Source organism: Coregonus clupeaformis, chromosome 14, assembly GCF_020615455.1.
Source record: "Coregonus clupeaformis isolate EN_2021a chromosome 14, ASM2061545v1, whole genome shotgun sequence".
Lineage (NCBI taxonomy): Eukaryota > Metazoa > Chordata > Actinopteri > Salmoniformes > Salmonidae > Coregonus > Coregonus clupeaformis.
In genome coordinates this window covers 29,943,644-29,955,979 of record NC_059205.1, presented here as the reverse complement: position 1 = coordinate 29,955,979, position 12,336 = coordinate 29,943,644, and the positions used below count along the sequence as shown (strand labels likewise).

Below are 12,336 nucleotides of genomic sequence, written 5' to 3'. Positions count from 1 at the left end.
AAATGTAGGAAAATTGTCATTTACAGTATTTTAGCTTTGTCCAAAAATGCCCAATCCGTTTCGTAAATTAAACCCAGTACTTTTGTCTCATTTGAATTTCGTTTCTTAATTGATTTCATTTGGACTTATTTTACAATATTTACTCATCAGTGCATTCAGAAAGTATTCAGACCCCTTCACTTTTTCCACATTTTGTTACATTACAGCCTTATTCTAAAATGGATTACATAGTTTTTTCCCCTCATCAATCTACACACAATGCAAATGTCTATATAAAAAAAACAACTGAAATATCACATTTACATAAGGATTCAGACCCTTTACTCAGTACTTTGTTGAAGCACCTTTGGCAGCGATTACAGCCTCGAGTCTTCTTGGGTATGACGCTACAAGCTTAGCACACCTGTATTTGTGGAGTTTCTCCCATTCTTCTCTGCAGATCCTCTCAAGCTCTGTCAGGTTGAATGGGGAGCGTCGCTGCACAGCTATTTTCAGGTCTATCCAAAGATGTTAGATCGGGTTCAATTCCGGGCTCTGGCTGGGCCACTCAATGACATTCAAAGACTTGTCCAGAAGCCACTCCTGCGTTGTCTTGGCTGTGTGCTTAGGGTCGTTGTCCTGTTGGAAGGTGAACCTTCACCCCAGTCTGAGGTCCTGAGTGCTCTGGAGCAGGTTTTCATCAAGTATCTCTCTGTACTTTGCTCCGTTCATCTTTCCCTCGATCCTGACTAGTCTCCCAGTCCCTGCTGTTGAAAAACATCCCAACAGCATGACGCTGCCACCACCATGCTTCACCGTAGGGATGGTATTGGCTAGGTGATGAGCGGTGCCTCGTTTCTTCCAGACGTGACGCTTGGCATTCAGGCCAAAGAGTTCAATCTTGTTTCTCATGGTCTGAGAGTCCTTTAGGCGCCTTTTGGCAAACTCCAAGTAGGCTGTCATGTGCCTTTTGCTGAGGAGTGGCTGCCGTCTGGCCACTCTACCATAAAGGCCTGATTTGGTGGAGTGCTGCAGAGATGGTTGTTCTTCTGGAAGGTTCTCCCATCTCCACAGAGGAACGCTGTAGCTCTGTCAGAGTGACCATTGGGTTCTTGGTCACCTCCCTAACGAAGGCCCTCCCCGATTGCTCAGTTTGGCCGGGCGGCCAGCTCTATGAAGAGTGTTGGTGGTTCCAAACTTCCTCCATTTAAGAATGATTGAGGCCACTGTGTTCTTGGGGACCTTCAATGCTGCAGAAATGTTTTGGTACCCTTCCCCAGATCTTTGCCTCGACACAATCCTGTCTTGGAGCTCTATGGACAAATCCTTCGAACTCATGGCTTGGTTTTTGCTCTGACATGCACTGTCAACTGTGGGACCTTATATAGACAGGTGTGTGCCTTTCCAAATCATGTCCATTCAATCGAATTTACCACAGGTGGACTCCAATCAAATTGTAGAAACATCTCAAGGATGATCAATGGAAACAGGGTGCACCTGAGCTAAATTTCAAGTCTCATAGCAAATGGTATGAATACTTATGTAAATAAGGTATTTATTTATTGTATATTTTTTGTCAATATATGGTATTGTGTGTAGATTGATGAGGACATTTTTTATGTAATCCATTTTAGAATAAGGCTGTAACGTAACAAAATGTTGAAAAAGTGAAGGGGTCTGAATACTTTCCGAATGCGCTGTACATGTGGCTTTATATTTTACAGAGTCGGAGGAGTCGTTTGAGTTCATCATCGTGTCTCTGACGGGCCAGATGTGGCATTTCGAGGCATCTACGTTTGAGGAGAGGGAGCTGTGGGTCACAGCCATCGAGAGCCAGATCTTTGCCAGCCTGCAGTCCTGTGAGAGCATGAAGAACAAGGTGGGCATGAGAGACAGTGCGTCTGTCGAGTCATGATTAGTTTAGTGCCAGGAATTTTTCCTGACCACGTGACTTGGCTAGGAAAATCTCTGGTTGCTAATCAGGATGTGTGAATGCAAAATTCTCTCTCTCCCCCCTCTCTCTCCCCACACCCCTCTCTCTTGCCCTCCCTCCCCTCTCTCTCTCTCCCCCCCTCCCCATCCTTCCTTTCTCTGAGCTGCCATGTGTTGGGCTTTGTGTCAGACAGGTGCAGTGCAGCGTGAGGGAGCTCTTATTAGAGCTGACAGACATCAGAGATGGGAACACGGCCTGTGTCAGAACACAGGGGAGGAGATGCAAAGCAAAACCGACTCAATTTCATATAATACCCACTCTCTCTTCTCTCTCTCCCCCTCTCGCCCCCTCTCTTACCCTCTTTCTCTCTCAATGATCACCCGAACTTCAAAGCCTCCAGTCCTCCCTCCCCTCTCCCCTTCTGTTTCGTGATGTGTAACCAGCTGAAATTCTGTTTATTCTATTATCTCACTGCAAAGTCATGATGCCTCACACACAGAGTCCCTCTTGCTTACCTGTTTATAACTTCTCTCTTCTCCCCCAAAGTCCCGGTTAGGCAGCCAAAGTGATGCAGCGTCCATTCAGTCCATAAGGAACGTGAGAGGGAACAGCATCTGTGTGGACTGTGATGCAGCCAGTGAGTACAGTACTTTCTCAACATCAGAGCTATATGTCAATGATTCCTAATACCTTACGTGCCAGGTATTGTATATAACATGATGTCTTCAGAATGCTATGGCCCAGATATCACCCTTGCATATTAGTAACTAACATAGGGCTCATTTCGTTCCTCTCGTCCTCCTCCTTCTCTCCCAGACCCGGACTGGGCCAGTCTTAACCTGGGGGCTCTGATCTGTATCGAGTGTTCAGGGATCCACAGGAATCTGGGGACCCACCTGTCAAGGGTCCGCTCCCTGGACCTGGATGACTGGCCCGTGGGGCTCAGCATGGTGATGATGGCTATAGGCAACGCTATGGCCAACAGTGTCTGGGAGGGGGCCCTGGAGGGGTACACCAAGGTGGGCGCTGACAGCACCAGGTCAGTACCCCACATTTCTCTGTTAGTGTGTGTTTGTTTGCCATATGCCATTTGCCAGCTCTGTTGGAGGGATTTTGAAACAAACTGGTTGGAAATCCCCACATATTGAGCTGGTCTCCCCTAGAGCAGACCCTGGTTCCCACCCCTCCTTCTCCTCTCTGCTGGGGCACCCAGGTCTGGTCCCCTCTTCTCTCTCCCCAGTGAGGGTTGTTTGTCTCTGGGTGACAGTTGAGGCCCAGCGCAAGTCTCTGACTAATGACCCTGTGTGTGGATGAGCAGGTAATTAAGGAGCCCATTATGGTGTTTGAGCCCACCCCAGGGGCCAGGCCCCTGGCCCCAGAAGAGCCCTGTCATATATCTATCACACAGAGGCCCCCTATTACTCTCTCTGTCCCACTGTAGAAGACAGGTCTGTAGTGTATGTACTGTTGGTAACCTAAATTAAAAGAATATGTAAAGATATACTACTTAAGTGATAAACGGCTTGGTTTTTTATTTGCTGGTCTCATTGTTAAAAATGTTTGTACTGAGATTGTATAGTCATTTGAAATGAACATTTATCAGTAGGACAAGTGTGGATAGATAGACTGAAAGTCAATATAGTTGTATTGTAAATGTCAGTAGAGTTGTATTGTATCCCTGCACATTGTACATTTGGTATTGGTACTGACCACCTATATAGCTTCCTATCTTATTTATTGTGTTTTCTTTATTTTATATATATATATATATATATATATATATATATACACAGTGGGGAAAAAAAGTATTTAGTCAGCCACCAATTGTGCAAGTTCTCCCACTTAAAAAGATGAGAGAGGCCTGTCATTTTCATCATAGGTACACGTCAACTATGACAGACAAATTGAGAAAAAAAATTCCAGAAAATTCCATTGTAGGATTTTTAAATGAATTTATTTGCAAATTATGGTGGAAAATAAGTATTTGGTCACCTACAAACAAGCAAGATTTCTGGCTCTCACAGACCTGTAACTTCTTCTTTTAGAGGCTCATCTGTCCTCCACTCGTTACCTGTATTAATGGCACCTGTTTGAACTTGTTATCAGTATAAAAGACACCTGTCCACAACCTCAAACAGTCACACTCCAAACTCCACTATGGCCAAGACCAAAGACCTGTCAAAGGACACCATAAACAAAATTGTAGACCTGCACCAGGCTGGGAAGACTGAATCTGCAATAGGTAAGCAGCTTGGTTTGAAGAAATCAACAGTGGGAGCAATTATTAGGAAATGGAAGACATACAAGACCACTGATAATCTCCCTCGATCTGGGGCTCCACGCAAGATCTCACCCCGTGGGGTCAAAATGATCACAAGAACGGTGAGCAAAAATCCCAGAACCACACGGGGGGACCTAGTGAATGACCTGCAGAGAGCTGGGACCAAAGTAACAAAGCCTACCATCAGTAACACACTGCGCCGCCAGGGACTCAAATCCTGCAGTGCAAGACGTGTTCCCCTGCTTAAGCCAGTACATGTCCAGGCCCGTCTAAAGCTTGCTAGAGTGCATTTGGATGATCCAGAAGAGGATTGGGAGAATGTCATATGGTCAGATGAAACCAAAATATAACTTTTTGGTAAAAAGTAAACTCGTCGTGTTTGGAGGACAAAGAATGCTGAGTTGCATTCAAAGAACACCATACCTACTGTGAAGCATGGGGGTGGAAACATCATGCTTTGGGGCTGTTTTTATGCAAAGGGACCAGGACGACTGATCTGTGTAAAGGAAAGAATTAATGGGGCCATGTATCGTGAAATTTTTAGTGAAAACCTCCTTCCATCAGCAAGGGCATTGAAGAGGAAACGTGGCTAGGTCTTTCAGCATGACAATGATCCCAAACACACCGCCCGGGCAACGAAGGAGTGGCTTCGTAAGAAGCATTTCAAGGTCCTGGAGTGGCCTAGCCAGTCTCCAGATCTCAACCCCATAGAAAATCTTTGGAGGGAGTTGAAAGTCCGTGTTGCCCAGCGACAGCCCCACAACATCACTGCTCTAGAGGAGATCTGCATGGAGGAATGGGCCAAAATACCAGCAACAGTGTGTGAAAACCTTGTGAAGACTTAAAGAAAACGTTTGACCTGTGTCGTTGCCAACAAAGGGTATATAACAAAGTATTGAGAAACTTTTGTTATTGACCAAATACTTATTTTCCACCATAATTTGCAAATAAATTCATTAAAAATCCTACAATGTGATTTTCTGGAATTCTTTTTCTCATTTTGTCTGTCATAATTGACGTGTACCTATGATGAAAATTACAGGCCTCTCTCATCTTTTTAAGTGGGAGAACTTGCACAATTGGTGGTTGACTAAATACTTTTTTTCCCCACTGTATATGTAGGATTTTTAATGAATTTATTTGCAAATTATGGTGGAAAATAAGTATTTGGTCAATAACAAAAGTTTCTCAATACTTTGTTATATACCCTTTGTTGGCAATGACACAGGTCAAATGTTTTCTGTAAGTCTTCACAAGGTTTTCACACACTGTTGCTGGTATTTTGGCCCATTCCTCCATGCAGATCTCCTCTAAAGCAGTGATGTTTTGGGGCTGTCGCTGGGCAACACAGACTTTCAACTCCCTCCAAAGATTTTCTATGGGGTTGAGATCTGGAGACTGGCTAGGCCACTCCAGGACCTTGAAATGCTTCTTACGAAGCCACTCCTTCGTTGCCCGGGCGGTGTGTTTGGGATCATTGTCATGCTGAAAGACCCAGCCACGTTTCATCTTCAATGCCCTTGCTGATGGAAGGAGGTTTTCACTCAAAATCTCATGATACATGGCCCCATTCATTCTTTCCTTTACACGGATCAGTCGTCCTGGTCCCTTTGCAGAAAAACAGCCCCAAAGCATGATGTTTCCACCCCCATGCTTCACAGTAGGTATGGTGTTCTTTGGATGCAACTCAGCATTCTTTGTCCTCCAAACACAACGAGTTGAGTTTTTACCAAAAAGTTCTATTTTGGTTTCATCTGACCATATGACATTCTCCCAATCCGCTTCTGGATCATCCAAATGCACTCTAGCAAACTTCAGACGGGCCTGGACATGTACTGGCTTAAGCAGGGGGACACGTCTGACACTGCAGGATTTGAGTCCCTGGCGGCTTAGTGTGTTACTGATGGTAGGCTTTGTTACTTTGGTCCCAGCTCTCTGCAGGTCATTCACTAGGTCCCCCAGTGTGGTTCTGGGATTTTTGCTCACCGTTCTTGTGATCATTTTGACCCCACGGGGTGAGATCTTGCGTGGAGCCCCAGATCGAGGGAGATTATCAGTGGTCTTGTATGTCTTCCATTTCCTAATAATTGCTCCCACTGTTGATTTCTTCAAACCAAGCTGCTTACCTATTGCAGATTCAGTCTTCCCAGCCTGGTGCAGGTCTACAATTTTGTTTCTGGTGTCCTTTGACAGCTCTTTGGTCTTGGCCATAGTGGAGTTTGGAGTGTGACTGTTTGAGGTTGTGGACAGGTGACTTTTATACTGATAACAAGTTCAAACAGGTGCCATTAATACAGGTAACGAGTGGAGGACAGAGGAGCCTCTTAAAGAAGAAGTTACAGGTCTGTGAGAGCCAGAAATCTTGCTTGTTTGTAGGTGACCAAATACTTATTTTCCACCATAATTTGCAAATAAATTCATTAAAAATCCTACAATGTGATTTTCTGGATTTTTTTCCTCAATTTGTCTGTCATAGTTGACGTGTACCTATGATGAAAATTACAGGCCTCTCTCATCTTTTTAAGTGGGAGAACTTGCACAATTGGTGGCTGACTAAATACTTTTTTTCCCCACTGTATATATATATATATATATATATATATACACATACATACATACATACAGTACCAGTCAAAAGTTTGGACACACCTACTAATTCCAGGGTTTTTCTTTATTTTTACTATTTTATAGTACTTAAATAGTACCCGCAAAACACCAGTCTCAACGTCAACAGTGAAGAGGCAACTCCGTGATGCTGACCTTCTAGGCAGAGTTGCAAAGAAAAAGCCATATCTCAGACTGCCCATCTTAATCTTTTATTTTTATTGGCCAGTCTGAGATATGGCTTTTTCTTTGCAACTCTGCCTAGAAGGTCAGCATCCCGGAGTCGCCTCTTCACTGTTGACGTTGAGACTGGTGTTTTGCAGGTACTATTTAATGAAGCTGCCAGTTGAGGACCTGTGAGGCACCTGTTTCTCAAACTAGACACTCTAATGTATTTGTCCTCTTGCTCAGTTGTGCACCGGGGCCTCCCACTCCTCTTTCTATTCTGGTTAGAGCCAGTTTGCGCTGTTCTGTGAAGGTAGTAGTACACAGCGTTGTATGAGATCTTCAGTTTCTTGGCAATTTCTCGCATGGAATAGCCTTCATTTCTCAGAACAGGAATAGACTGACGAGTTTCAGAAGAAAGTTATTTGTTTCTGGCCATTTTGAGCCTGTAATCAAACCTACAATTGCTGATGCTCCAGATACTCAACTAGTCTCAAGAAGGCCAGTTTTATTGCTTCTTTAATCAGCACAACAGTTTTCAGCTGTGCTAACATAATTGCAAAAGGGTTTTCTAATGATCAATTAGCCTTTTAAAATGATAAACTTGGATTAGCAAACACAACGTGCCATTGGAACACAGGACTGATGGCTGCTGATAATGGGCCTCTGTACGCCTATGTAGATATTCCATAAAAAATCAGCCGTTTCTAGCTACAATAGCCATTTACAACATTAGCAATGTCTACAATGTATTTTTGATCAATTTGATGATATTTTAATAGACAAAATGTCACGATCGTCTACGAGAGAGGACCAATGCGCAGCGTTGAAGGTGAACATAATATATATTTATTAACTGATCACACGATCAAAACAATAACCAACGATGCGTGACGTCTAAGGTTACAACACGAACAAACCTTAACGGAACAAGAAACCACAACACAAAGTGAAAAGACCAATAGTTAAATATGGCTCCCAATCAGAGACAACCAGCTGACACTCGTTGCCTCTGATTGGGAGTCACTCAGGCCCACATAGATATACAAACATAGACTTACATACCCTGGCTCAACATAACATAGTCCCCAGAGCCAGGGCGTGACACAAAAAAAAGGTTTTTCTTTCGAAAACAAGGACATTTCTAAGTGACCCCAAACTTTTGAACGGTAGTGTATATACACAATATATATATTATAATTTTTTATAATTTTTTATTAGTTATACTATTTTGATATTGATTACTGCACTGTTTGGTAGAGCATGCAAGTTAAGCATGTCACTGAACTAGTGCATTTGACAGTAAAACTTTAATTTATAGAAAACTAAACTAACTTGTAAATGTGCAGTAATCAATATCAATGTAGTACTAAAAATAACATTAGTTAGAACAAAAACACACAATAAATATAAATAAGAAGAACACGAGAAGTAAGTAAGCCATATACAGGGTTAGTACCAATAACATATTTACAATGTGCAGGAATACTGATAGAGGTAGATACAGTTGAAGTCAGAAGTTTACATACACTTAGGTTGGAGTCATTAAAACTCGTTTTTCAACCACTCCACACATTTCTTGTTAACAAACTATAGTTTTGGCAAGTCGGTTAGGACATCTACTTTGTGCATGACAGAATAAATTTTTCCAACAATTGTTTACAGACAGATTATTTCACTTATAATTCACTGTATCCCAATTCCAGTGGGTCAGAAGTTTACATACACTAAGTTGACTGTGCCTTTAAACAGCTTGGAAAATTCCAGAAAATGATGTCATGGCTTTAGAAGATTCTGATAGGCTAATTGACATCATTTGAGTCAATTGGAGGTGTACCTGTGGATGTATTTCTAGACCTACCTTCAATCAGCCAAGACCTCCGAAAATAAAATTGTAGACCTCCACAAGTCTGGTTCATCCTTGGGAGCAATTTCCAAACGCCTGAAGGTACCACGTTCATCTGTACAAACAATAGTACGCAAGTATAAACACCATGGGACCACGTGGCCGTCATACCGCTCAGGAAGGAGACGCGTACTGTCTCCTAGAGATGAACGTACTTTGGTGCGAAAAGTGCAAATCAATCCCAGAGCAACAGCAAAGGACCTTGTGAAGATTCTGGAGGAAACAGGTACAAAAGTATCTATATCCACAGTAAAACAAGTTCTATATCGACATAACCTGAAAGGCCGCTCAGCAAGGAAGAAGCCACTGCTCTAAAACCGCCATAAAAAAGCCAGACTACGGTTTGCAACTGCACATGGGGACAAAGATCATACTTTTTGGAGAAATGTCCTCTGGTCTGATGAAACAAAAATAGAACTGTTTGGCCATAATGACCATCGTTATGTTTGGAGGAAAAAGTGGGTAGCTTGCAAGCCGAAGAACACCATCCCAACCGTGAAGCACGGCGGTGGCAGCATCATGCTGTGGGGGTGCTTTGCTGCAGGAGGGACTGGTGCACTTCACAAAATAGATGGCATCATGAGGAAGGAAAATTATGTGGATATATTGAAGCAACATCTCAAGACATCAGTCAGGAAGTTAAAGCTTGGTCGCAAATGGGTCTTCCAAATGGACAATGACCCCAAGCATACTTCCAAAGTTGTGGCAAAATGGCTTAAGGACAACAAAGTCAAGGTATTGGAGTGGCCATCACAAAGCCCAGACCTCAATCCTATAGAACATTTGTGGGCAGAACTGAAAAAGCGTGTGCGAGTAAGGAGGCCTACAAACCTGACTCAGTTACACCATCTCTGTCAGGAGGAATGGGCCAAAATTCACCCAACTTATTGTGGGAAGCTTGTGGAAGGCTACCTGAAACGTTTGTGTGCAAAAGTAAAAAATTAAATACAAGAGTTAACTCAGATAGTCCATGTAACCCGTTAGTTAGCTATTTACCAGTCTTATGGCTTGGGGACAGAAGCTGTTCAGGAGCCTGTTGGTGTCAGACTTGATGCACCGGTAACACTTTCCGTACGGAAGCAGAGAGAACAGTCTATGGCTTGAGTGGTTGGAGTCTTTAATGATTTTCCGGGCCTTCCTTTCACATCCCCTTATATAGAGGTCCTGGATGGCAGGGAGCTCGGCCCAAGTGATGTACTGGGCTATCCGCACCACCCTCTGTAGCGCCATGTGATCGAGGGCGGGGCTGTTGCCATACCAAGCAGTGATATAGACTCGTAGCGTGTGTGTGTGTTTTCTGTGTCCATAGAAAGATATCTTATCCCCTTCGATCCATTCTACCCAACTCTGGGCAGCTTTGAGTTGAGTGATGGTCCACGATTACGTATTGAATGGTTTGTGGGCTACAGTATTCCACCACAACTGGACTTGATGAAAGATTATTGATACTGATTCCTCTGTCTCACCTCTGTCACTGTTCCCATATCGCCCTGGGTAGGAATGTTTTTCATTGTCACGAAAATCAAATCACATTCTGTTTGAGCGCTTGCATCTTTGTTTAGTCCATCAAACAAATAACGATAATAATCTCATTATCATCATAGCTGATTTTCAGAGGAAATAAGTTGTTGTTGTTATCTCATAGGTAATCATTGATCGATGATTATTGAAATCCGGATATCTATTTTGCTTGACGAAAGAGGAATAATTTTTTATCAGAAATCTCATGAAGAAAGAGAATGCCATTATCTTGGTCCTGCTTCTATATAACCACAAAGCATATATTGTATACATCTAGGAGACAAAAAGGTGAAAGAATATATTATCTCGCTTCTGATCCCAACCATATATATCTTACTTTGTTGTCTCATCCATACAGATTAAACATTAAGATTAAATATCAAGATCTCTATTGTCTCCACACTAGCTGCTCCCCTGGACTTAAGTGTTCTAATGATGTTAATTGTGTCACTGTGGTGACATGGAGCAGCTTTGTGATGGCACCCAGGCAGCTGGTGTAGCATTCCCACCCCACCTCCTACTAAACATTAGTGACACCTAATCTAAACGACTCAGTAACTAGCTGAAGATGAGCCTCACATCTGATTGAATGTCTCCTGCTACACTAGTTCTGCCCGGCTCGCATTTTGAAATGTTAACTTAAAAGGTGTTCATCCACAAGATTAGTTTAGCTTTTTAGAAATTCATATGTGAAAGAAGAATGTACAGATTTGCTTTGTAGTCAGATTTATGTAGATATCTAAAAGTATCAGTACTCATCATGTAGGCTACTGTTGTGGTGGGATTTTGTAGTGGTTTGTATCTTTAAAGGGCCATCAACAGCTTTCAGAGGTAATTTTAAATGTATCACCCAATAATGTAATGAAGTCTGAATAAAAAAATATTTATATATTAGTATGCCATAAAAGACATGTGTATACATCAATAGATCATGATGATATACATTTCTCCTGGGCCATAAATCTCATAGAGAAATTCAATCTTTCTCCAGTCAGAATATTGGAAGGTAGTTGTTCCTTGAATTAGTGTCTGCCAATCGGCGTTTTCTCCACGCCACCTCTAATTGTCTGGCACACACGTGAGAGGAAACACTATACACTTACACTCCTGAGAGAAAACATTACGTGCGCACACACACACATACTCATGAGAGAAAGCACCACACACACACACTCTTGTGAGGGAAAACACGACTGACTATTTTGACGGGGAAGGAAGAGGGGGGCTACAACACACACACACAAACCTCTCCTTCCTCCCTGTGTCTCATTTGGGGAAGGAAGATGTCCGGGAGCGTAGACGGATGTGGAAGGCTATCCCTCACCGGTGCTTCCCGCCTCACTGTCACCCCTCTGTGGGTTGTTGTGCCGCGCGGTGCCCTCGGCCACGGCCAGGTAATAGCTCTGCTCTCATGACCAGAGGAGAGGAGAGAGAGAGTAAAGGAGCCCGCCTCCTCCTCCACTTTGTTTCAGAAATAATTTGCCGCTCCTGCATGCCGCCTGCAGGGTCCGCGCAGTAATAAAAATGAATCACACCACTAACCTCTCTAAACCTGCACCCTCTTTTTAACTCCATCCTTCCCGGACAGATACACTGCTGGGAGAATGGAATTGATACAGCATCCCTCCACTTTCATCCCTCATATTCTTCCCTCATTCTCATCCCTAATTCTCAGTTTTTATTAGAATTACGACCCCAGTGTGGATGGCAGAAAAGGCTGTAGTTTATCCTGCTCAGGGATCCAAACTATAATGAGCCAGCTATAGCCTCTCTCCTGTAGAACAGTCCCAGTCCCCAAACCACAGAGTGCTGAGCCTTTCCGGATACTCACAGGTTAGGGGTGCGAGGAGCGCCAACGGCCAACTGGCAACTCTCCAAAGAGGCTTTAGAATAGCTGGCCTTGCCAGTAGCCCTGGTGGAGGTGGGGTAATTAATTTAGACAAATTA

The 12,336-nt window shown here is 43.2% G+C and overlaps 1 protein-coding gene across 3 annotated transcripts in view; it reads left to right on the top strand.

Moving 5' to 3' along the window:
• LOC121581035 (arf-GAP with GTPase, ANK repeat and PH domain-containing protein 3) overlaps nt 1–12,336 on the top strand; it is a 234,059-nt gene that overhangs the window by 210,187 nt on the left and 11,536 nt on the right. For all 3 annotated transcript variants that reach the window (XM_041896363.2, XM_041896364.2, XM_041896362.2), the window contains exons 14-16: nt 1,704–1,858; nt 2,459–2,549; nt 2,729–2,951. In XM_041896363.2, the coding sequence (XP_041752297.1) occupies nt 1,704–1,858; nt 2,459–2,549; nt 2,729–2,951 (469 nt within the window). The remainder of the gene's footprint in view (nt 1–1,703; nt 1,859–2,458; nt 2,550–2,728; nt 2,952–12,336) is intronic.